Source organism: Astyanax mexicanus, chromosome 7 (genome assembly GCF_023375975.1).
Source record: "Astyanax mexicanus isolate ESR-SI-001 chromosome 7, AstMex3_surface, whole genome shotgun sequence".
NCBI lineage: Eukaryota > Metazoa > Chordata > Actinopteri > Characiformes > Acestrorhamphidae > Astyanax > Astyanax mexicanus.
In genome coordinates, this window is record NC_064414.1 from 39,663,689 (window position 1) to 39,691,451 (window position 27,763).

The window sequence follows — 27,763 nt, forward strand, 5'->3', positions numbered from 1 at the left end:
AGAAAAGGTCTTTAAAAGCCTGCCCCACCCTGGAACGAGATTCTTTGCACAGGTGAAACCAAGATCAAAATTGTAAATGGAGAATGAAAGACTGCAAAAATGCCACATAATCTGTTTGTAGGTACTGTTATTGCATGGGCATGTATGGATACCACTGGAACTGGATCAGTAGTGTCTATTGGTAAGAGCATGAATTCTGAAATGTATAGAGAAATACTTCCAGACATGTCTCACATATCCTCACCCTTAAAACTAGAGACCTTCAGGGTTGTGTCCTGAGCCTCTTTCTATATATAAACTGTACACAGATCTACTGCCTGGCCACTTCCAGCTCTGTCATCATTGTCATGTTTGCTGACAACATTTTTATACTTATATGGCAAGATTATATAAATCACTGGAGTTTGAGTAAAACCTAATAGTGGGTACCAGATAGATGGGACATTCCGTTTCCAAAGCTGTGTAGGCACTGAAATTTCTTCAACCAACAGTGTCACATACGTACAGGTAATATGCCACAGAAGGCATTACCACTTACAGTGGACAGTGCAGTAGATGGTAATGATCGATTTAGCTATTTTATTGTGTATACTTTTGTAAAAAGTGAATAGAAGTTGAAGCAATGGATTCAACTGGCTTTTTTCAATTCTCAGTGGCTTTTAATTGCTTGCAAAAGACAATAGGACTTTTATAAGAGACCAATATTCCTTGAACAACCAGGATTTCCTCAGTTTACTAGTAAAAGTGTAGAACAGTTTGAAGCATTTTAATACTGTATATGAATGGCTTATTTTCAGTCTTAAATGGTCTTCTCGCCGAGAGCCTAAAAGAAAGGCTGGGCGATTGGCTTACACAGCCACACACACACACACACACACATGGATTGCACTGCCAGGCACAGCTGTGGGCACTCTATACCTTGCTGCAGAGTGATAATCTCCTTCTCTCCTTTGCAGAATCTCAATAAGGTGTGTGGTAAGCGTTAGTGCCTTCTCTATTAGAATGGCCATCCCGCTGCGGAGAGCACTGCATCCTACACTCAACAACCTACTTCCATTTATCTCACAACATTTTGTAAAGAAGCACAAGCAGCACACTCCATATGCCCTTAAGAAGCATACATGTTGGTCCAACTATATTACAGCAGCATGAGATGTCAGAGTACTTGACAATAAGCACTCAAACTAGCAGAAATTTACAAAAGACACTTCAGATGTACAAATAATGTAAACAAAAGGGAAGTATAAATGCTCAGAGGAATTACTGTAAATGTTTGAAATGGTTTACCAGATGACATCACACATGCTCCTTAATGACCACTGTTTTGGTCTAAAGTATTTTTATCCATTGGCTATTTTTAGGACTGTGTGTTTCTGTATTGTACTGCTTAAGAGCTATGGATTCTAGTGTTACTGGGTCTTTGTGTGTAAATGAGATTGGTGCAATTGAAGGGTGGTAGGATACTCTTCATTAATTTGTAAATTTGTATGTCCATAACTCCCATAAGCCAGGGCAGTAATGCCCCATGGACAGGCTGCCAGTCCAACACATGGTACCATTATGTAACTATTCACTCACTTACACTCAGGGGGCAATTTACCATAGCTAAAAAAGTGTACTAAATAATTACAAATAAACATATTCATAATTGTTTTGTAATGCAAAATATATTTATGTTTAATTCACTGAAATCAATCCATTTTGACACTGGGTAAATAATTGTTAGTAACATTTAAGCCTCTAAATGTTTTTCGGGAGGAAAAATATAATTTAATTAAAAAATATAATTTTCATGAGCTTTGGATTCCCTGTGGATATATCAAATTAAATAGGTTTTGACTTTTGATAACATGCTGATCATTTGAATCAGGTGCTCCACCAGACCCACTGCTTCATCATGATTCATTTTAACAATAAAAATGGTCTTACTGCAGAAGGCAACGATTAATCAAATACGGTTTTAATATATTTACAACAAGACTGTAGTAAGAATTAAAACAGCTTTGCACATATACATATTTGTATTTTGTATTTGTGACTAACTTGTACGCTTTATTGTTTTGACGTAGCTATAAATATGTCATGTATAATTATATTGATGATAAGCAAGAAAGTAAATAAGTCAAAAAAAAATTTGGTATAGTATGGTATGGAAACGTGTAATAACCAATTATTTGTTTTGTTGCCTGAGAGCAATGGGTTATATAAAATAATATATTGAAATGTCTATTTTTAGGTTTGAAGTGGGTAAGACTGAAGTTTAATAAAAAAAAAAAAACAACCAAAAAAACAATGAAGCTGTGTGCTGCAAAAATGCTAACAAACAACTAAAATGAAAAACTATGGAGTGACAGACTTTTGGATCAATGAAAACGCGGAAGGGGCGGAACTATTGGCCTGATTGGCTGATTTTACAGCGCGAGCTCTGTCACTATAATCAAACGCGCTTACAAAGCGACCTTTAGGAGCCGTTTGAATTTTGACTGGATATAGTCGCAAATGCTTACACATAATATACACACTTACTGCTGACATTGTGTGTTTATTTGAAATATTGACTAACAAGCAAACAAAATATTAGATTTCTTTTTATTACTGAGATCACTGTGACTGATATTAACCAGTTTAACACCAAACCCAAACCCTGGTTACGGCAAGAGAATATACTGCAGTTTAAAGGGTGAGTGAGACATAACTTACTAGGTTAGCCAGTTAGCATTAACTGTGTAATATTAGAGCAGAGTTGTGAGCTAAAACTCAGAAAACACTGTTAAAGGTTTTTTTTTTGTTACTTTTGCGTTGGTTTTTAGTATGAATGAATACCCTGTGAGCCAGTTTTTGTGGAAAAATTGCTTCTGCGCTCCTGTTTTTAGGCTGTTTTAGTTTAGTGGAGGAGTGTGCAGGAAAAAAAGTGGATTTCGTCTCTTACTCATGAATATTCATGACATGCAAATGTGTGGCCACTGATTGGCAAACAGCACTGTGATGTTCTACCATAAATCCTAATTTACTGATTCACTCCTTTTTCTGACTGTTTTCATTTATTGGCTAATGCAGGCAATGGAGGTAAAAGAGACATATGTAGCTCAGAGTGAACTACTGTATTTCAAATGACATATTTAAATAAAAAAATAAAAATGGAATAGAATCTTGACTGCAGGTTCCCATTATTGTACTTCTTCTACGCCTACTTTGAAGCTTGATTTTTTTTTGTTTATTATAATAATAAACATATAAAAGTTTAGTCAAACATTCGACTAACACCCATTTTTAAACAACGCTATATGGTCAGTGTCCCACGTCGATTTTAAATAAATACGTAATCATTTTTTAACCATCTTTTTGAGAACAATTAAAAATGTTAAACTGTTAAAAGAACAACTGTCAGTACACAGACACCAATTACAGTCCAGACCAGACCAGAATGTATGTTAACTTTTAGTGAGGTAATTCTGAGCTACTAGTGTACATTAAATGTTGATTGCAAGTCACATGCTTGTTTCTGTTAGGGCTGTCTGAGATTTTTCTTGAGCCCATGAGTCACTGTTTGTACTAGAAGGCAGGAAAGAGCATTGACAGAGACAGTAGAGATTTGTAGAGATAAGTTGCTGAACAGGTAGGCAAAGGTATTTTTGATGGGAGCATATGAATTCCTGAAAAGACCTACTGTTCTCTGTACTGTGCTAAACAAGCTCAGTGAGGTCTGTGGTGTAGAAATGTTTTGTAAAAAAAAAAAAAAAGATTATCACAATTTCTACATAGTCCCTCAATTATTACAGGCTCAAAAGTAATTAGAAATTGGATGAAATGCAGTTTATTAGCTAAGTATGACCTGTTCCCTCGCTAGGAAATAAAACGTTGAGTTGACCCAGAACACACAGTAAATGTAACTGAGGTGCAGTCACCTGACATCAACCCAATTTTTATTTTTAGAAGACAAAAAAAGAAGTAAGAACTAAGTGAAGCTGCACTAAAGCCCAACAAAGCAAGGGAGAAAAATCTGCGTTTGGTGGTGTCTATAGGTTACAGATTTCAGACAGCCATTGACTGCAAAGGATTGCCATCTAAGTATTAAACATTACCTATAGATCTATCCAACTATCTATACATCTGTCATCTTATCTGATTCTTTCTGGTCAGGGTCACGGTGGGTCATTGGCTGCAAGGCAGAAATACTCTGTATACAGGGCATCACTCCAGCACAAGGTAAAGTAATGATCCTATTACCGGTACTTGTTTGTTCATTGTCAAATTATTCACACTTTCCCATCCTGGAAAGGAGCTATTTGTCCTGTGACTGATGTTACAGCTTTTAAAGAGGCTTTTGCTGTCACTTTTTGTACAGCTCTGGTACAGGGAAAATTCAGGTATTACAGGGCCAACACATGTATTTTAATATTCCATGAATAATAAAGCCATTATTTTACTCAATTTCAGACTAAGAGATATATTATTTGGAGTTATTAGAATTAAATTTATTTCAATTAAACTAATCTGTTTGCCATGTTTCCTTTTGGACGCATAGACTGATTCTGTTTCCCATTACAAGTTACTGTATTAACTAATACAGTACAATCAATCAATCAATCAATCAATCAGTAAGAGAATAAATTATATAAAGCAGATTTTAGTACTGTAGCTAGTCAGATAACCCAAGTCAGACTTTAATCTGAAGGACACTGGACAGTAATTACTTGTTCCTGCTTATTGGAAAATCCTGTTTAAAATACTACAGAGGGGGAACTGGCCAGCTACTCTTATCTAAACCTTTTATGGTCAGTTATCATAATGTACCATAAATTTATATTTTTATGTTATGAAGATGCATGATGCATGCATACAAGCTGTAAACATTTAAAAAATATACAAAATACACTGCTATAATCGTGGAAAATGTTTTTTTTTTCCCATAAATTGCGACAATATTATTGTGTTTGGAACAATATGGCACATCTCTAACTGAGACACAGTGGTAATAAGTTGACAAAGATAATTTATAAGTAAAAAGTGATGATATAGAACAACAGAGAAACATCTGCTGGTCACTACAAGCACCATATAGCCTAATGCATAAAACGCAAGCACTGTGACAGAGACAACCTCTTACTCATCAATTACACAATTCAGGGCCTTCATCACTATAGCAACCCTCTTTAAATATAACAGACTGGATTCATATGGCTAAAGATGGTCTGTGTGTAGCATGTTCCACTGTTGTTCTGCTTACGTGACAGACCCTGCAAATAGTGTTCATAGTATGACCTAAACGCTGAAGGACAGTGAGACTGGCTCTAAAGTGGAACTCCATCCTGGAAAAAATGCAAGGGCCATAGGACTGGGTGATATTGTAAAAAAAATCAAATCTCCATATTCTTTAATTATTATTTTAATTACAACTGTTTTTTTGTAGATGTGCCATAACAGCATTATTTAGAGCTATCAAATATTCAACTACAGTTTCTTTTACATTTATGCTTAAGGGAGTCAAAACCACAATAAAACTTATATTAAACCAATATAAAATATATATTTAAGAATAGCAAGCAGCTCACCTTAACCTTACAAGCACCTTTTACTCTGAGCCTGATGCAAAAATAACTTGTCTTTATTCAAGTGCAAAATATAAAAATCACTTTACTTGTTTCTTGAAGGAAGCACACGTCTATCTACTGAGATTTTATCTGGCAGGTTCTATATGTAAAGATGTTGAGTAACCCATAGGGAGGACAAATGGGCTTTTGCACTGTGACTGCTCACTGTTATCACATTTAATAAGGATTTTTGCTGTTTAAAACAGTACATATAGCTCTTCATAAGGCAGATTCAGTTAATACAGTTACATCTATAAGGTAATACTGAACCTGTTTGTCAAAGCCCCTGAATGATAAAACCATTAGTTTACTCAATGTCCCACTATGAGCTATTGTTATAGATCTAATAGAAGTTAATTCAATTTCATTAAATTGCTTTATTCGCCATGTTTCCTTTTGTACGTCATAGACTCTGAAGGATAGGCATTCTTTAATTCAGTTTCCTGTTGCAAGCTACTATATTAAATAAACTCAGTTACAACAGTTATGGATAACTGAATATTATTAGTCTGTTTATCATGTTTCCCTTTGCACATCTCACAGGATGTGAATGCCCAAGTGATTAAGGTTCGCATATACAGTTACTGTGTATTGTGGAAAAGTCAACACTACACTGTTTTATTTACATTGCTTTATAATATAAAATGTCAACCCTGCCTAAATACACCTTTAATACACCTTTCCAAACTGTCAAAATAACATGCAAGTAGGATACAAAAATAAGAGACAACTTAAAAAATTACCAAATTAAAAACTTCTGGAATAGAATCAAGAGGAAGCTGGATGACCACAAGCCATCAAACCAAGCGGAACTGCTTGCATTTTTGCACCAGGAGTGGCATAAATGATCCAAAATCAGTGTGTAAGAGTGGTGGAGGAGAACATGCCAAGATACATGGAACGTTGATTAAAAAAACAGGCTTATTCCACGAAATATTGATTTTTACTCTTAAAACTTTATGAATATGAACTTGTTTTCTTTGCATTGTTTGAGGTCTAAAAGCTCTGCACACTTTTTTTTTGTTTCAGCCATTTCTCATTTTCTGCAAATAAATACTATAAATGACAATATTTTTATTTGGAATTTGAGGTATATGGAGAAATAATAGACATTTAAATGTTAATTTTACTCAAACATGTACCTATAAATAGCAAAATCAGACAAACTGAAGTAGTCTCTTAATGTTTTTTTCAGAGCTGTATATAGTTTGGGTTTAAAATAAGTTGATGTGTTGGCCCCTCTAATGCAATCTATTTAAAGAGCAACATTTTATTTTCTCATTCAGAAAGAAAACACTATAGTTAGCATCAGGTGAAATTATAATAATAAAAGAGAGTTTCTTAAAGTGTCCACTTGTGCCTGGAACTTTACCAGGACCCCACTTAAACTGAAGTGCATATATTTAGATGTATTGGATGAATTAAAAACTTGGTTTGTTTGCTAATTGTTAATTAAATATTGGATAATTTAGTTACGTTTCAGGATTTATCGTCAGATTACTGGATTACAGCGCTGATAGCTTCATTATGTGATTTAAAATCGGGTTTCCTCAACACTGCTAATAAAGTGTGCGTGGCCCTTTTAAGAGCTGCATCTTCCCCTCGGCTGCGTGACGTCAGGACGGTGCAGGACTCGAGCCCATCCTCCTGAGCGAGCTGAGCGCGGCCGTGGCCGAGAGGCGCTGACGGGCGAGAGAGAGAAGCTCCAGTTAACCGCTGCCAGCCGCCGAGCACACACTCCGCGCTGAGATGAAGCACGGTCCGGCGCGCGCTTTGGATTAAAGACAAGCGGAAACTTTTCTGTAGATTTGTTTTAAAGCATGGCCGTACCCGAGACAGAGTAGATAGAGTAGAGTAGAGGCGCACATCAGCAGCAGTCGCACGGACCCGTCTCCTCCGCTCGCTGCAGCTAGATGCACACACACGGCCAGTTATGAACCAGAGCCGACTGCAGCACTTCCACACAGCAGCGAGCCGTTTAAACCGAGCAGCCTCGAGAGACGCCTGACTTTCCCTCTCCCCGCGCGCGCGTTCCTCCGTCTCCAGTCGCGAGCAAGCGGTCTCAGGTCCTGCAGTAGTTAATTAACTAGCTATGGCGGGGAAAGTGACATCGCAAGGCACGGGAATACTGCTGGCCACAGCCAACGTTGGATCTCTCTTCGAGGATGTAAGTTGCTCTTAACCCTCGTCTCTTTCGCTCCCAGCTTTTGCTTACTTTACTCTGTTGTTTTGGAGCCTGGCGGCGCGTGCCTGGTCCAGTCAGCGCGAGCGAGGGAGAGCGAGAGCCAGCTCTCTCAGCTGATCCACATGCTCGCTGTAAGACTGAGTGAGTGTATATGGGAACATGTAGGTTATATGTGTGTGAGTGGAGGCGTTTGTTTTGTAGGGTAGCCTGGAGCTGAGCTGAGCAGAGCTGGGGCTCCTAAGTCTCAGAGCTTGGGCCCACTCAAGCAAAATTGGTATTTTAAACTTCTCTAACATTTTTCTAACTTTTGAAAAGTTTTACCAGTGAAGCTTTGGTCACTGTGGGCTGGATCACTCAAGTGCTGCAGCTTTCAGGAGGGGCTGCTATTAGCTTTCCCTCAAAATTAACCAATGCTTCAGTTTACAAGACGGATTCCTATAAAAATTATTGACTCTGAACATGTTTGCCAAAAATGTAATCTCTCAGATATTTGTAAAATATGTATATGTGAGTGAATATGTTTGTTTTGTAGGGTAGCCTGGAGCAGACTTAAGCTGGGCAGAGTTGACCGTGGCATTAGCTGGGGCTCCTAAGCCTCAAAGCTTGGGCCTACTCAAAAACTTAAAAAAAGTTTTAGTAGTGAAGCCGTGGTCACCATGTGCTGGACCACTCTAGTGCTGCAGCTTTCAGGAGGGGCTGCTGTTAGCTCCCCTCATTCACATCTGCAGGATGGATTTGTTAGCAGTAACATCAGAAGCCAGAAATGAGGAAGGTTTAGTAATTTGTGATTATTGTTTATACAGCTTCAATTAAATAATTTTTCATTACCTTTGCATATTTCTGCTTTGCAAGCTGGAAGGTGTTTGTTTTGTAGAGTAGCTTGGAGCTGAGCTGAGCTGAGAGTGGCTGAGCTGGGGTTCCTGAGCCTCAAAGCTTGGGCCCACTCAAGCAAAATTGCCATTTTAAGCTGACTTTTTTCCCCTAACTTTTAGTTGTGAAGCCGTGGTCACTGTGTGCTGGAGCCTATCCCAGCAGGCATCGGGCGGAAGGCAGGATACACCCTGGACAGGCCGCCAATCCATCGCAGGGCACAATTAAAATCTTCTCTTTGCATATTCCTGCTGTTCAAGCTGGGGTTAAAATGCTGTGGCTCTCTGGAGCAAAGAGACATAGTGGTAGATCCGTTGGACCCACTGAGACACCCCATTAACTAATGCTTCAGTTTACAAGACTGATCTCTATAAAAACTATTGACTCTGACCATATTTTCCAAAAGTCTATTTAGTCTTTTTATAGATACTTGTAAAATGTGTATGTGTGCGTGGAGGCGTTTGTTTTGTTGAGTAGCTTGGAGCTGAGCTGGTGCTCATGAGACTTGGAGCCTTGGCTCATGTTTGTTCAAATTTTCATTACAGGCTTCTTTAACATGTTTAGTGATTTGTTCTTATTTTTTGTACAACCTTCAATTTAATTCTTCTCTTTGAAAATTCTTGCGTTGCAAGCTAGGGATAAGAAATGCTGTGGCACCATGGAGCAAAGAGACATAAGAGTCTTGCTCATGAGACCCAATAGTGGTAGATCAGTTGGACCCACTGAGACACCCCATTAACTAGTGCTTCAGTATTTCTAAAATGTGTATGTGTGCATGGAGGCGTTTGTTTTGTTGGGTAGCTTGTAGCTGACCTGGTGCTCCTGAGACTCAGAGCCTTGGTCCACGTTTGTTAAAATTTTCATTTTATGCTTCTCTTACATTTTTCTAACTTTTAGTTAGAAAAGTTGTAGTAGTAAAGATGTGGTCTCTGTGTGCTGGAACACACTATAGCTGCAGCTTTCAGGAGAGGATTCTGTTAGCTCCCATCATTCACATCTGGCTTCTAATAACTAATCCTGCAGAAGTGAATGTTCAGTAATTTATGCTTATTGTTTATACACCTTGAATTAAGTTCTTCTCTTTGCATATTCCTGCTGTGCAAACTGGGGTCAAAGCACAGGGTCAGCCATGCTGTGGCACCCTGGAGCAGAGAGACATAAGGACATAAGGTGGGGGCGTTTGTTTTGTAGGGTAGCTTGGGGCTAAACTGGTGCTCCTGAGACTTGGAGCCTTGGCCCACCATTGTCGATTTCCAGTTTATTAAGCTTTTCTAACAGTTTTCTAACTTTTTTAAGTTTTAGTACTTAAGCTGTGATCACTCTGCTGGCTGAAGTTAGGAGGCCTTTAAAGAAATGTGAGAAACCTAATGTAGAACCTTTAGCCCCTCATCCATACCTGGTAGTAGATGTACAAGGCAGTCCTTTTTTTTGCATGTCCGAGGGTCAGAGGATGGAGTCAGCCATGTTGTGACCCCATGAGCAGAGAAAAATGAGGATCTTGATCAGAGGCCCAGCAGTGGCAGATTAATGGACCATATTGAACCCACAATCCTGTGATCAATAGCCTCAGAAGTTGGGCCCATTCTAGTTTCTAATGTTTTCTAACTTTTGCAAAGTTTTAGTTGTAAAGTGTTGGTTATCGTTGTGACCTGGGGTAGCCTAGTGCTACAACCTGCTGGAAACTTGAGGAACCTAATTCATGCTAGGTTCATCATACACATCTTAACAGTCTTTGTATAAGGCCAAATATTTAAGCCAGAAATGAGGAATGCGCATTCTTTTTTTTTTTTTATCATTTTTACTTCTTCTATGAAATTCTTCTGTTTCCATATTTTATCTCAAAAAGGCCGGGGTCAAAGCCCTGGGTCAGCCATACTGCAGCACCCATGGAGTTTGTTAATTTGTTTAAAGGCCTTACTTAGGGGTCTAAAATTGGCAGCTTTGTGGATCCAGGTATCAATCCCACAGCTCTGTGGTTTATAAACCAGTGCTTTAACAACAGAGCCCTGCCGACCTAGACCCTGTTGTATTGAACCCTCAATCCTGTGATCAGTAAACCAGCACTTTAACAACTAAACCACCTGCCAAACCTGAGATCCTTGACTTGCAAGTCTGATGCCTTTTAGCTGAATTGACCCTCAGACTGTTTCCAAAAACCTCCAAATTCTTTTAGATGCTTGTAGAATATGTATGTATGGAGCTGTACATTTTGTAGGGTAGCCTGAATCTGAGCTTAGCCACACAGGCAAACTTACCATTTTAAGTTTTCTAACATGGACTTCTAAAAAGTTTGTAGTAAAGCTGTGGCCACTGTGCTGACTGGAGTAGTAGTAATCCAGATTATTGTAATCTTCTGGTTATGAGACGGATGCCCTAGAACAGTATTGACCCTGACAGTGTTGTCCAAAAACCTTTGAAATCTCTCAAATGTTTTGTAAATTGTAGAGCAAGTATATAGTTATAAACAGGTTACTCTACAGGTTACAGTGTCTTAGCTCTTTAAAGCATTTTGGAAACAAAGGCCTGATTAATCAAATATTTTTGGTCTGCATTTACATTTGTTTTGTCTTCATTTTCGACTGTAAATCCATTAAGTTATCAGCTCTGGACCTGAAAGGCTGGTGCCCACCCCAAACAGTTTGATAATATTACGTTTTAATACATCTGCTGTAGCATGACTTTTACGCTTATTGTCTAAAACAAAAAATAAATCAGGAGTCTGTGTGCTTGTAAATCACAAAAAAGACTGGAATTGATTAGTACTGTCCTAATTGATTCATATTGTTGTTGTCACAAAAAAACTTTGTATCTTCACTTTGGCACCTTGGTTGTTTTCTTTATATTATGTCAGAATGAATGGACCAATATAAATAGTACAAATTGATTGGATTGCCATATTTGGGAAGTATACATTTAGAAGTACTGGATAAAATAGAATGCCAAGCTGGGTGAAAGGCAGGTACCAGGCTTGTTTGTTATTACAATACAAGCTGGCTGTGAGATGAAAGGAATCAAATTATTACCTACATGCACTGATAGAAAAGTGTCATTACTCCAGAGGGAGATGATGAAAGAAAAATGCAAGGCTGACCTATTATTTGGTGTAAAGTCATCAAAACCTGTTTTGAACGATGATACAAGTGACACTTCTACAAGTAAATGTACTACAAAAAGATTGATTCCATAGAGGAACCACTTTTGATTCGGGTAAGAAGTATGATTGTATAGATATGTGATAGTAAATAACTTTTTTTAAAGGCTTGAAGAACCTTCTCTTGATATAAAAGTTCTTTGCAGATTTAAAGATTGTTCACATTTATAGTGGTTTATTGAATTAAATGGGGTTCTTCAATGGCATCAATCAAATAATCTTTTGGAACACCTTTTTTTAACTTTATTTTTTTAGAGTTTATGTTAAAGTAAATTATTGATTTATTGATTATACGTTATTGCCAAGTTGCCATATGTTTGCATCTAATGGTTCATTTTAAAAACCCTGCAGACCTGTTCCCATAGGCTGATATCTATCATCATATCTGCTTCTATTAATCTGACTGTAAATGTGTAGCAGTTGTTCTGCTGTGTACTGTGATTAATAAACCCCCTATGGGATCTGCTGCAGTTGTAAGGATTAATGTTTTATTGAATTCTGCTCGGCATTCAGTATTTTTACAAGGGAGTACATATATTTTGTGTATATATTTTTTGCTACATATATTTTAGAATGGGCCTGTCATTGCTGATCAAAAAATCTAAGAGGAAACACTTTTCTGCTCAGACTTCTATCAGATTCCCACTCCTTCCGTGATGGGATTTTCTAAAAATGTTCTTAAAACGTCTGCCTGAGAGTTATACATACAAGCACCCTGTATCGCTTTCAAATGTTGTGTAAACAGAGTGTAAGTGGCAGAACTTTCCCTCTCCTCCCCGTGTGAACTTTTAGTCCCAAACATAGAGGACACCCCCCTCCACCCTCCAACCCACCCTGGCTATAAATAGGGCTGCTGTCATGGCTGCTGAACTTTGGATGTCTTATAGATATCCCTGTTTTTCCTCAGACCATTTACAAGTGACTGTGGCTTGAAAAAGTGTGGTGTATTCATGGGTTATTCGTAACTTGTACTTTAATGTATGGCTGTTAGAATGCACAGTTAGTTAAGCTAAAACATTTTGTGTGTCCACATGTTGCAGGCCTGAAGTGAATGGGATGTTTGGCCAGCCCATGTTCACACCCAGCTGTGGTCAGGATTAAAAGCTGTCTTAAGGACACATCTGTATACAGTAAAAAAATCAGATAGTAGAAGAACATGTTTATTTTCTTATTTACAGTATAGCAGTAAAATCAAGGCTCTATGAAAATTCTTTAGTCTTTTTAGTCTATTTATTGGCAGTTTAACACATTCTTGGTTGATCTTATGTACATGATTAAAACGTATGAGGCTTCAAATGGTTCTTTGAGCGTTACCATAGAAAAACCATCCCTGGTTCCACAAAGAACCATGTTTGTAAAAGAGATAGTGTTATTTTAAATGGTAAAGAACATTATTTAAAGGTTCTTAGTACTTTAAAAGGGTCTTTACTAAAAAGTTTCGTTAAGACTATATTCAAATAACATTTTGAGGCATGTTTATTTTGAAGGCTATATCCTGGTGTGTGTGTGTGCATGTGTGTGTGCTTGCCTTGAGGAAGTCCAGTGTTTACAGGTCTAAATCTACTACTAATCAGTCCTATATTGACCAGAATTGGCTGGTGTTTCTTTGAACAGATCAATACAGGGACTGAGGTGCACAAAGAAGTAATCAACCAGACCTATGCAGTTCTGGCTGGGGAAACCTAGCAGAGAAACCCTTTTGCCAAGCCAGCATCTGATATACATATCAGTAACCTAACTGATAGACAACACATTGTGATCACTGACTGCTTATCTGTTGTGTATGCATTATATTGTTAGTGTTTTACAGACACAATTACAGATCCTGCTGAGATAAAATGTGTAAACTCATGTTCAACACTGTCTGAGATTTCCACACAGTGCTTTATATGTAGTTAGGTAGCTTGGTTTTTGAGAGCAGGATTGGTATTTTACAGCTCTGATTATTTACATTCATTTTACGTTTATAAAGTTCTACATGTGTCTAGGGGTGTGCCATATCATATCGTATGCGATAATATCGCCAACATTTTTGAATATCGTGAACGATATTAAACCCTGACATATCGTGCCATATCACTCATCCCTAATTATCACATCAGGAGGAGACTTTTTTGCTGTTTTTAGCAAAAGAAAAATTCACACTGTTCTCATTTCCCATTATATATCTACTGGAGACAGATTATATCTGTCCAGTATCATTCATTTTACTGCAGCACTGGATATATGGAGATAAATGTAGTGCGTTGTTAGTATTGTGTAGTAGTGTATTCTTGAAAAAAAAAAAAAAGGTTTTGTTATATCGTCAAGAGTATCTTTATCGCAAAAATACCATGAAATATCGTGATATTATTTTAGGGCCATATTGCCCACCCCTACACGTGTCTTATATTTTTCCTTGGTAACTATGAGTTATGTGAAAATGTGAACTGTATTCAGCAGGACTGATCCTGTGATGCCTATAAAGAATGAAATGCTTTTCAGAAAACTCTAAGTGTCTCACTTTATGAAAATCAGCTGATTTTAGCTGAGGCTGATATCTGGCCTGCAATAGCCTAAAAGCTGCTTTTGGCTTTTTGTCTGATAGTAGGAGTGAAAGGTCTCAGTCAGGATGAAGTTATATTTGCTACATACTCCTCAAAAGGCTGTCCAGACTGAGGTGTAGATTTTTTATCTGTGCATTCCTTAATGCCAAGAATAACAGAGAAGATGCACAAATGTGCTTTGAGAGCGTTCACTACGGACTGAATTAAAACATATTGTTTTGTTCCTTTAGTCTTTCAGGTTATTTTTCTGTTTATGTTTCTGGAATAAGGCTGTATTAGCTTCAGAGATAATTTACTTGAATCATTTAGCCAGAGGTTTAATGGAGTGTGCGTATTAGTTGCTAGAAGAAAAAGACTTATTTGAATTTTTTCTTGATTTCCCTCGATAGCTCATTAGCTCAGTCTGCTTGTGCCCTGTTTTTATAACGAGCTTAGCCAAACGCCAGCGGAGCTCTATATTTGCTCAACCCAAATAAATATTTTATTAAAAACTAGCCTGAAAGAAGGCCTTTTTCCATAAACATGTCCCAGCGCTGTTAGCCATGTACAACACGATGAATAACGCAATTGTGAAAGCTTCGCTCTTCACATGGCCATGCCAGTCCATCGTTTAAGCCACAGTGTGGAGCGCACAGAGTGTTCCAGCATGTGTAGTAGGGGATGTAGCTCTTAGGCCAACCATATACCGGTATTGGTAAACTTTGAATACACTTTTGAAATGTTAGTATTTGCAAGACTGCCTCTAAATTACTTTAGAGATTTTTGTTGCATCATATCCCAGTTGGAAATTTACATGAAGAGAAACTGTTAAACAATGGTGCAAAACTGAAAACTGAAGCAGACTTTGGCCATAGCAGCCCTTGTGAACAGTGGTTTGTTTGGGAGGTGGAATACTTCCCAAGAAAAAGGACTAGCAGAATGTGGACTTGATCCTGGTTAAATTAACAGGGACAGCTGCATTCTGTTTGGTTTTGGAGTGGAGTGCTCACCTGTTGGTTATTCACAATATCCATGTGAGCGTTAGCATGAACCAAGATGATGGATGGGAGTGTGCTGCTGCAACTCAAGCCATATTCACATAATTTTAGTCTGACATTTTCTGCGACTGAAACGTAATTTGGTGTAATGCTGGCATTAGATGTTAACTACTAGTATGAGATAGAATACAGCATTTAGTTTGGCAATTGTTTTAAAAGGCACGTTCAGGTGTTTTTTTTTAAAACAAATGCTTTAAAATAAAATGAGATGAGATGACGAACGGCTAATTGCAATGCTCATTCATTTGGTGGAGTTATTAAACAAAAAGGAAAAGTTAATGGTAAGAAAATCCAACTGGATTTGAACTGGAATTAATATATATAAGTGTAATTGTAAAAGTGCAGTGTCTTTGAGATTGATTACAGTTGGATGCAGATGAGGACACAATGTTTTCTATATAAGGGTATTTTTTTCTCAATGACTCAGAAGTGTGTTTTCTCTAGATCTAGAAGTTACTGGTGCTACTAGCTTAGTTAACGATAAAGCCACGCAACTTCTGCCTTCTTAATCGCAATCTGTCCTTGGAAATGTGTCCTTGGCATTTAGGCTTGTGTTTTCAGAGCGGCAAACAAGTTGTAAATATATTTACCATATGCAATTATAGGCCTGTAACTGTAGAAATTATAAATCTTTTCAGTATTATTGTTTTAATATGCTTAAAAATTAATAGATCATTGCACTTTAAAAAGGTGTAATTCTGTTACTATGCTGTGACATTAACATTTCATCATTGGCATACATTTGTCAGTGAGAATATCCTTTGTTGCAATCATTTTTGTGACAATATATTGTCACAAAATATAGTTATTTTGACCAGCCTTGTCATACTGTCACATTTTACAGTCCTGGTAAAACACAAGTTCTCAAGCATACTCATTTTTGTTCTGTAGTTTTTTTATGTTTTATGTTCCTATGATAAAACAACAAATATTCAGATAAAGGTTTGAGAAGTTGAGCACTGGCACATTGAACAGTTAACAGAGTACTTCAGAAGTTGTGTACATCTCTAGTGTAGGACATAAGACCCTTTTTTATACAAATGGGTTTCCAGACTTTCCATGTTTTAATTACCTGTCAATCACTTGGACAATCTTAAGAATAAAGTGTCACCATGGTAAATCTTCAGTCTTTGAAGTCTTTAAGTGTTGAAAAGAAGTGGTAATTGATCACTAACAATGGACATCAGCCCTGTTCCCATCTGGAGCTGAAGAGAGGCCCTGTGAGTGTCTGAGGCTGTGGATGTGTGATGGAAACTTTATGAAAGAAAGATGATGCTATTTTTATTAGCTCTTTGCTTCCCCCTCCCTGATCTCCTTGTCATAACGCAGAATTTAATTTCAAAGGAAATTCAATAAAGGAGATGATTTAAGCAGGCTTCTGAATGCTGCAGTAATCTGCATCTGTTCCCAAAGCGCCTTTTGCTTTTTTCTCTGGAGAGGCTGTAGATGGGTGTAAGAAATGTATTTTGTAAGACCTAGGTGATGGGGTTTGATTGAATTATTTGAACTGATCTCATCTCTGCTATGGCAGGGAAACTTTTCTCATCACACCAGTAACTAGGCCTGTAACGATAACAATATTTTGCAAACGATATGTTGTCCCTGAGATTATTGCGATAAACGATATTGTTGGCATTTTAAGACCTTTAAATAGCATTAATATAATGATTAAATAGTTGATTGTTTTGGATGTTGATTTTTCCATTTTTTTTTTTAAATTAAAGGTACGTTTTGAGATCACGCCCACAGTCACAATATATGTAACTGCCTTTTGTAAGTGCAAACACAATGGACGATATCACGATTATTAAAATGATTGAGGTTATGTTCATTTATTGTACGATAAGTCGATAATGTAATTACCTGACACGTCAGCAGACTTCTAAAACTATTAATAATTAATTTTCCTATCTTAGAAAAGAAATTTCTTTTTGCAATAGAGGTAGCATGACTAGTATTTTTCTAGTTTTTTTAAAAGTAGTTCACTTTCCTAGCAAGTCCTGAAGCAATAAAGAAATGGAGGTTACTACTTTTGGTTCTTTTACATTCGATTGTATTTCAAATAACAGGAAAACTTCCACAATTAGGATGTTTTAGGGTATGCTTTTAAAGATAAAATGAAATGTATTACAAAACACAGGACTTCTGAACGTGCATAGTCTCTCACAGTGGGTATTTTAACATGAAGCAGAAGTGATTGGAATGTTGTAATATTGCTTTACTTACTCATGCAATCAACACATACTTTTAGTGTCCTCACCGGTCCATAGTGCAAGATATTCATAAATCAGTATTAACTGAGACACTATCAGCTTTCATCTCTGGAAATGCTCACTTTTAGACCGCAGTACTGCATGGTAGTCATGCGATTGTGTAGCCTGTCTCAAAAAAAGTACATTGGTGCTACTTTTCTGCTTACCATTATACGACAGCTACTAGTCATTTAGACTTTGTGACTTCTATTGTACAGTTGATACATACTGGGGTCTAATTGGTTCTTAAAGCAGATCGGAAACACTGTGAAAACTGCTGTGAAACACTTTGGCTGGTATCATGCTTTTCATGAGGAGAGAACTTCAATAAAAGGGCCAAAGCCATGGTAGCTCATTAAAGGAGTTTTCCAAAACATGTCAGTCCTAATTGTTCTGTCTCACATGCTGCACTGACGCAAATAACATTTTAGCTGCCCTTCTCCAGAGACAGCGAAGCACGCAGTTCTGCAACAAACCTTAGCAGAATAATAATCCATTTACTGAAGCACTTCAGCTCTACTCAGAACCCCTTGACATCAAATCAATTCTCATCTAATAGTAAAGTGCTGTTCTTGGAGCTTTCCCACACTTTGACATTGAATTGTTTCAGAGCCGTTTGTTGGCGGATATTGTCTGCCACTGTTGGAGTGCCTGGCAGACCACATATTAATGTAAAAGCAGGAAGGCAAGGAAATGGACAGATATTTGTCTTTGATATTTCAAGGAGATGTCCCATTAAGACAAAATATAATTGACAATAGAATTAAAAAGATAATTAAATTTCTCTACAGATCAATGTTATTTTGATGACCAAATGTAAAGGGCTGAATTGCCATATTAGTTTGGTATTTAGATCATTTTATTTTACATAATGCTCTACAGATAGATCATCTCTCAATAGTCTCTGCTCTTAAACTCAAATAAGCAGTAGCATTATACAGCCATACAATACAAATATTAGTAATGTTGGTTAGAGTTTTTGGATAGGAAAAAATGCATCATACAGGATATATATTTTTTTCTAGCATTAGGCATGAATTGAATTCTGAATGTAGGGCACCATATTAACAGTAAAGTTGTGGTTGTGTTATGGTGTACACAGCATGTGGACGATTACTTGCTTCTGTAGCTACAGGCATCTCTGAATAGAGGCATCTCTGTGTTTGCTTTAGAAGAAGTTTGAATCCTGTATTAGTGTTTTTTCCCCATTTGTTTACCAATTAAACTAGGAATTCTCAATATCAATAGTTTGTGCTCCTAACAGTTGGCTTTTAAAAACACACTCTACTTACAAATTCCCAGAACTATTGATTTATACTAATGAAATGTGAAAACATGAAAGGCAACTTTTATGTTTGAAAATTGCAAATTTGGAACTGATCCATCCAATTGAGTTCATGCATATTCTGATTCATAATAAGAACTGCACTGGGGTCAGCATGAACTCAGACCAACATGAGTCTGCATTAGGGGTGTGCCATATCATATCTTACACGATAATATCGCCATTTTTTTTTTATATTGTGAACGATATTATACCCTGAAATATCGTGCCTTATCACCCACCCCTAATTATCACATCAGGGTGCTACTTTTTTGCTGTTTTTAGCAAAAGAAAAATTCACACCGTTTTCATTTCCCATTATATATCTACAAGAGACAGATTATATCTGTCCAGTATCATTTATTTTTTATTTAATACTGAATATAAGGAGATATGTAGAGTGCATTATTAGTGCCATGACATTTTGGATCATTGACTTCTATTACATCTGATAAATTTCTTTTTTTTTTAATATCTCAGTTAGGGGTGTGCCATATCATATGCAATAAGAAAATTTAATATTAATATTTTTTAAATTCCGTATTTTATCATATCGTCAAGAGTATCGTTATCGCGATAATACCATGAAATATCGTGATATTATTTTAGGGCCATATCGCCCACCCCTAGTCTGCATCAGCTGCTGCATTTACAAGAATTCTACAAGTTTCCTTTTTCAATAAAACCTGATCAGATGCAGTAATTAAAGCTTAGGCAGTGAAAATCCATATCTTTAACCAACACTATATCACTATGTGTGTGTACACACACGCACGCACACACACACACACACACTCACACACTTGCACGACACGACACACAAACTTTGGCTCAAAGTTTAGTGACCCAGGCCGGTGAGGTTTAGATAGTGGGTGAAGGAGAGACAATGAGCCCTTCGCCCCTCGGAACCAGATAAGGAAATGAGATAAGGTGGCATGCATCAATGCCTGGGTTTGATCCAAAGTCATAATTGTCCAGCTGGAGTGGGAATACACTGTCACACACACACATACTCGCACACCCTCTAAAGGCCCGTCCGGCACAGATAACCGTGTTTCCCTTACAGTGTGCATAAAACCAACAGCACATGAATTGATTTCTTTTATGCAGAGATCGATAACTTATCCAGTATAACCAACTTCCCCGCTTCTTTATCCTAGAGTTTAAGTTCATTTATAGCAGAAAAAAAGGTGTTTTGTTGAAGTTGATTCATCTTGGCATTGTAAATTGTACCAGTAGCCAAGATGGTACTAAAACCTTATTGTTGCTTTTGTTGTTTTAGGGTTATGACATCATAACCATTGCTCTAGCAATATATATGTGTAGATCAACATTTAATAAAGATAGTCACATTTAAGTGTGAGTCAGTTTGTGATGAATGAAATTTAGTTACTTATTATATATGTTTGGGTATATACTAAAATAAATATAAACATATAATGTATCAATATATCAGTGTGAGCTTGTATTCTGTTTCAGGGACATATTTGTTCACATATTTGTTTGTGTCTTGATTGTACTTGTCTGAAATCATTACTGGTATTTCAGTTGTACTGGGAGGAGTTTTGGATGTTGTTGGGATGTGTCTTGTCTGCACTGCTATAACTTGGTTTGAAAGTGTCTCAGACCACCTCCTAAAATGGGTTTGAGTGATCTAATGTGAGCAAAATATCAACATTTATTTCATAAACCTTTTTATTTAATACTTTTCGTTTGAACTTCTGATTGGTTTCAAAGATGTTAGCTGCTTTTTCTCAAGTTTCGAAATTATAATTGCTTTTATAAATACCTAATATACAGCTCTGGAAAAAAAAGAAACCACTTAAAAATTATGAATTTTTCTGATTTTACCAAATGGGTAACCTTTGGAATATAATCAAGAGAAAAATGGATGATCACAGACATCAAACCAAACTGAACTGCTTGGATTTTTGCATCAGGAGTGGCACAAAGTTTTTTAAAAGCAGTGTGTAAGACTGGTGGAGGAGATCATGCATGAAGATGCATGAAAACTGTGATTAAAAACAAGAGTTATTCCACCAAATATTGATTTCTGAACTCTTAAAACTTAATTAATATGAACTTGTTTTCTTTGCATTATTTGAGGTCTGAAAGCTCTGCATCTTTTTGTTATTTCAGCCATTTCTCATTTTCTGCAAATAAATGCTCTAAATGACAATATTTTATTTGGAATTTGGGACAAAATGTTGTCCATAGTTTATAGAATAGAAAAACAATGTTCATTTTACTTAAACATAAACCTATAAATAGCAAAATCAGAGAAACTGATTCAGAAACTGAAGTGGTCGCTTAATTTTTTCCAGAGCTGTATATACCAGAGAAGGACCAATTAGTGTTCTTGGGGCTGACTGCTGATCATTAGGGGTGTTCAAATGTGATGATATAACGCTGGTGGATAACCTGATATCAGTGTGAAACATGGTAAAAAAAAAAAAAAAGATCCTAAATAAGTTCATGCCCTTTAAAGTTTTTGGCACTTGGCTGTTTTTAAAACTAGAATAAGAAGTAGTTTGATGTGTGAATTCACTCTGGACCTCTACCTCACTCCGCCTCCAGTGGAGTAGATAGAATTAGTTTATAGAATAAAACAACAATGTTCATTTTACTCAAACATATACCTATAAATAGTGAAATCAGAGAAACTGATTCAGAAACTGAAATGGTTTCTTAATTTTAGCCAGAGCTACATACTTTATTTGTGCATGTTAGAACATATAAAACCTACTCTATTTTTACATTTGCATTTATTTAGTAGAAATTAGGTACATAAGGTGATTTTAAAAATGATTAAGATGACAAGTGCTTACAAACTGTTTGATGGTTGTGTCTCTCCTTTACTAGAAAGTACATCATGTCCCGGGGCAGATGAAAGCTTTTCTGCACGTCTCATAGTTTGCGCTGCTCTTCCCCTATGCTGTGCATTATATTTCCTCTGTATGTGTTCCATGTTAGGGCATGTTAGGAAACACCCTGCTCAGAGTCTTCTCAGAACCTCCTCCCTAAGTGCTGGAGTTTTTCCGGTATTTTCAGATGAAGAATGGTCCCAGCACTTCAGACATGCTTTAGTTTTACAGATACTGAGGTGTTCTTATTTATGATAAACAGACTGCATGGAGTGTATATACAATATACTAGAGTGTTTCAATGCACCTTCCCAGCAGACAGTGTTTCGGGTCAGTGCTGGCCCTGGCTACTCACTCTGATCCTTCAGTGCAGGCAGTCTGAGGTCTGTGAGGCTGCTTTCAGTGCGCTGCATGTACAGTTGTTTGATTGGCTGCTGCCCTGTCTTACAGCCTGACGTCTCTCTATGACCCCGGCACTGTAGAATCACTGAGTTTCATACTCTCCACCTGCTGCGCGTGTTCCTACATGCCGCCTTCATGGAATGTAAACATGTGGCACAAGTGAAAGACGTAAGACAGAGCTCATTAGAAAATAAGGGCTGGGCTGATCTCAGCCTAATACAAGCAGAGAGATGCACAGAGGGTGTTTTAGTGGTGTTTTTATTTATTGTTTGCTGCTTCCCAGTGTTGTGCCAGTTCACAGCTTTTCTGAACTAGTTCAGTTCATACATGCTCAAAGTGAACAGTTCACGTTCAAAGTTCACAATTTTAATTCTGAACTAGTTCAAAGTTCAGTTCATTTTGCTCCTGACACTGCAATTGTGGGTTTTTTACCAGGTGATGAAAATGTTCATAACGAGAATCGGTGTCTGGCTCCGTTCCATTACTTCAACTAGCCATTTTTTTTTTTAATTGCAGCGCTTTCTCTCACTCCCGTCATTGGTCTCTCTCTCTCTCTCTCTCTCTCTCTCTCTCTCTCTATAGTCTGAGGCCATCATGGAGGCTCCTGTACAAGGCCCCTCTGCCTAAACGCTCTGGAGACCTTCAGTGGAGGATTTTACACTGTATTTTACCCACCAATGCACATGTTTCTAAAATCACTCCAGATGTATCACCTTCATGTGTATCCTGGTAGTCTGTTGATACTGTTTTTCATGCTTTTACTTCATGTACCAGACTGACACCACTGATAAACTTATTGTGTGCAGTCCTCCAGGGGATGGGGCTGATGATGACCAAAATCATCTTTATCTTTGGCTGCAAATACTCAAGAGCCCAGGGTGCTAAATGTGTTTTTGTGAACTTTTTAATAGGACAGGCTAAACTAGCCATATGGAAAACTTTCAGACTGATGACGGAGGGAAGAGATGTAAACATAACAGAGCTGTTTAAAGCTCTGGTGGAGTCTCGAGTACGAGCTGAGTTTTTATTTTATCAGCGTACCCAAAATGAACTGGAATTTGAAAGAAAGTGGTGTATTGATGAGGGTTGTGTGATATTGGAGTATGGTGAACTACTATTTGCCTGGTAATGTGGTGTTTTCAAATTTTCAAATAAGGTGTAATTTTTTCCTTGGTTAATAAAGGGTTTTAAAAGTAAAAAAAAGTCTCTCTCTCTTTCTCTTTCTCTCTCTCTCTCTTTCTCTATCTCTCTTTCTCTCTCTCTCTCTCTTTCTCTTTCTCTCTCTCTTTCTCTCTCTCTCTCTCTCTCTCTCTCTCTCTCTCTCTTCTCTCTCTCTCTCTCTCTCTCTCTCTCTCTTTCTCTCTCTCTCTCTCTCTCTCTCTCTCTCTCTCTCTCTCTCTCTCTCTCTCTCTCTCTCTCTTTCTCGCTCTCCGCGCCGTTGCTAGTATGTTATTAACTAGCCAACGTTCATTTACAGTGATGTCTGCCGGTTATGACACATACTGTGAACTAATTCACATTCAATTTCTTTATTAAAAATGTGTTGCGTTCAGTTCAACCATCACGAAAAAATGAGCGTGTTCATTTAACGCATTCTTTTGAACTCGTTCACGCACAACACCGCTGCTTCCTAACCTGCGTTCACACTGTCAGATTATAAGTCAGTCACGTTTGCCTTTTGTGATATGTTTTTGCTCTGTCACTTCACCACTTGCTGCTTGTTGTTAAATTGTGGCTACAAATCTTGTACTCCCATAGGAAATGACTGGTCACTTGTTGCTCTGTTGACTGTTAGTGTGAAAAAGTTTGGTGGACAAGTTTGACCTAAGCATTCAAAATGAGATGTAGACAGAGCCCTGAAAATCAGAAAATCACCTCACAATGATAAAATTTGACAATGAATCATATAAAATAAGCAGTTATATTGTTTGAAACTCAAAACTGGCTAAGCAACAGGCACTAATCAGCAAGCCTCGTCATGTTTAAGTACTCTCTCTTACAGTGTTAGTGTAATTATTAGATTATGCAACATCAGGGATACAGTCATCACGTTATGCTTACAAAGTTTTAAGAAAACATTATACCCTGAAACATAAACCTAGTATTGTTCATTGGGATTAATCAGGGTCTGAGTGTATGGTGATACTACTCATAGTCTGGTAGTTTGTCGTATGTCATATCATACTGCAAAAAAATGAAAACAAAAAATTAACTGATTCCAGAGTTTCAGTGGCAGTTTTATTTTGTTTTGTATCTGGGCTTTGACCTGAGAATAGTCTAAAAATAGCTTGAATTTAACAGCATTAATGTCCTCCATTCTGCGGAGGGCACATGATCTGCAAAGCGATTTCGAGAAGGGTGTCCCAGTTTCAGAGGAAAAGGATAATCTGTTCTCCGTTGCATATAAGTGTGTTTTGATGTGTGTCACGTTCTTGTGATTCTGATTTTCAGAGAAAAGTGGGGGGAGTTTATTGTGTAGATACTGTCTTTTTGTTTTCCTCAGCTTGTTCTTGACCTTTTATCATTTGTTCTTGGCTCATAAATATAGAATGTTCTACACTATTAACTTGGTGAGAAGCAAATCTCATTTATTCTAATTATTAAATTGTTTATATCCAAGTTTCCTAAATATCGCAAATTGGCAGCTTTACAGAAACGGAAAAAAAACTTTCTGAACTTCAGTGAAAGTTAAGGTACAATTTTTTCATACTGGAGTACCTGGCAGACTGGCATGAGCCATATTAATTAGGTCCCTTAAAAAAACTAGTCAATATATGGTATATAATATCTTAAGGCTTCCCTATTGTTGAAGTGACATTGACTATTCTTAGCAGCCAATGCTGTTCTAACAAAACTAAGCATGTCTAAACTGTCCCTAGTGTAAATAGGTTGCAGTCTAAAGATACCTTTGAGCCAAGACACTGCCTGGTGTACCTGGGTTCTGTGCTGATGCTCCAAAAATAACCAGCAGATTTTAATGTCCAGGCAATACACGATAGTGGGACCCCATTTCATTTTTCTGAAGTTGCAACATGAATGGGTCTGGACGGGTTCTGGCAGTGTGTACGTGCTGAAAGGCTGTAGAGTGTTTGTATGTCTGTGTGATAGAGGGGACTGGACCCTGGAGCTTACTGTGCTCTATTTCCATCCTCCTCGCAGGCCTGTGGCCTTGTTTACTGCTCTTCAGAGACACTAGAAGCTCATCAGGGTCTTTTGTCACTTTATTTTATTATTTACATATCTTTCCTTTTTTCATCTTTTCTTAGTTTTTGAACTGTGGTCTGACCTTTCAGATATTTTTTTTTCCTGAATTCATTCAGTTGAGTTTTTCTCCACAGTTTTTTTTTTTTTTTTATTTCACTTGAATTGGGTCCTTTATATTTGGAGCACTTTTTTATCTTGCAATAGGAGTGTAATGGTGCGGTCTGGCCAAGTCATTAAAGCAAGCCTGGTGAACACATCTTTTCCATGGTTGTTTTGGAGAAATCCAGCGACACAGACTATACCAACTGAACCTGGAGATGGGGAGAGCCTGAAAACAATTTTGCTCGTTTTCTTGCAGGTGTTCAACAGGTGTCCTTAATTAGGCCAACAGCTTATGAAAGCTAATTTAAGCATTTAACCTTTACTAAATGCAGTAAATACGAAAGATCATTTTTTCCAGAGAGATCAGTTTTGACGTGTGTGTGTGTGTGTGTGCTTCAGTGGTCCTGGTTTCTCTCACCCATGGGAAGCATTAGCAGAACCATAACAGATCTCTTGGACCCACATCAGTTTTTCTGTGTTTGGCACAAGCAGGTGCCCATTTATGGCAAAGGTACAGTAGGATATACGACAATACATTAACTCTTGTGTGCCTCTATGATTGAGTGGTGTATGCACACACCCCCACACACTCGTATGTTGAAGAATATTCCAGTAATACTTGTGTTTCTACTACAGAAGATGAAGATGGGAGATGAGAGATAGCTTAGGGTAATACCTGTAGTCCTCCTGGCCACACTCACCTTAGCACAGTATCCCTTTCATCTCTGTTTTTGACTTGTGCTGAATTTAGGCCTGTGTGTGTGTGTTTGAGAGTGTGTGTGTGTGTTGGCTCTGGTAAACTCCCTGCCTGCTGTGTGGGAGGTGGTGCTGGGTGCTGGGCTACAGTGAAGCCCTCCGTTAGACTCGGCTGATTTTTTCTTTTTTACCAAGAGAGACTGAAATAGAACTGCAGCTGTGGAGACTGAGAGATGGAGAGAGCGTTCAAGGGAGAGTGAGAGAGATAGACTACTTGCTCCTTATTAGGGATAGATGTGATGGTTACCATTTTTAATGATACACTGCTGTATGGAATCCAGCAATATTCATGATTCCATTTTTTTTAATATAACTTATTGGAAATCATGGAGTTACAGCAGAAGTATATAGTCTAGTGCTACAGACTTCATTCAAAGCACAATTTTTACACAAGATGTTTACAAATCAATATGTCTGTTGATTATTCCACACAATATTTTGTAGTATTTCTGTGGCCATATAGAAGTGTAAGTACAGCAGTTGAATAGTACTTATTTACAGTTTTCTGACAATAAATATTAGCAGAGATGATAAGTTACATTTATCGCAAGTTTAAATCAGATTTTAAAGACCCTGAGTCCAAATTGATTCAGTATGAGGCTGAGACTTGAGATTCTGTTTGCAAGTGTTACACACAGAGTGTGTGTTCAGTCTTTGAGTGTGATTCCAGTCATGTCTCAGGGCAAATGGTTATCGTTGAGTCTCTGGGCTGCTGGTTTCAAGCCTCTCAGGTGTGAGCCCATATCAAGTCTTGAGTGTCTCTGACACGGGTTGAGATTGAGCTAGGTTTTTGAGTGTCTGTGAGTTTCTCTGAGTCTGTAAGATTCTGATAGTTCTGGTGAAGTTCAAGCAAAGGCTTGTGTGCAGTTCTGAGTTATGTTGAGTTTTCTGTTAAGTCTGAGTTGAGTCCTAAGTTTCTCAGGTAAGTGTTGAGTCTGATCTTTCTGGCATGAGATAAGTCTGAGTCTCTAATCTCTGTGGTGAGTCTGAGTTACTTGACATTACATTACATTACGTTTGGCAGATGCTTGTCCAAAGCGACTTACAATAGTCAAGTACAAAAATAATAGAAGTTAAAGGTAAAACATCTTTAGATAGGGCTTAAAGGAGGTCAAAGGGAAATAATGGGATAGAGGAGGGAAGGAGGAAATGAGGTTAGAAGTAGTTAGTGTGTTAGAGGTGTTAGGAGAGTAAGTGCTCTTTGAAGAGCTCTGTCTTCAGGAGTTTATTAAAGATGGCGAGAGATGCTCCTGATCTGGTAGTGGAAGGTAGTTTGTTCCACCATTGGGGAACTCTGTATGAGAACAGTCTGGATTGCTTTGTGTGAATGTTTGTTTGGCAAAGCGAGGCGACGTTCATTGGAGGAGCGCAGCGGCCGGGAGGTGGCGTAAGCACCTCCCTACAGTTAAACAGCTAGTCTTTGTGGCATAAGTCTAGTCTTAAATTGCACATCTGAGTCTGAATAAAACAGTCTCTAGA

At 37.7% G+C, this 27,763-nt stretch overlaps 1 protein-coding gene across 2 annotated transcripts in view; it reads left to right on the top strand.

Annotated features, from left to right (window-relative positions):
- Window positions 1-7,221: 7,221 nt before the first annotated feature.
- Window positions 7,222-27,763, top strand: part of LOC103037390 (inositol polyphosphate-5-phosphatase A) — a 210,562-nt gene continuing 190,020 nt past the window's right edge. The window contains exon 1 of one of the 2 annotated variants that reach the window (XM_022684630.2): window positions 7,222-7,758. In XM_022684630.2, coding sequence (XP_022540351.2) covers window positions 7,684-7,758 — 75 coding nt within the window. In that variant the 5' untranslated portion in view covers window positions 7,222-7,683. The remainder of the gene's footprint in view (window positions 7,759-27,763) is intronic. The other variant, XM_022684631.2, reaches the window with a different exon arrangement.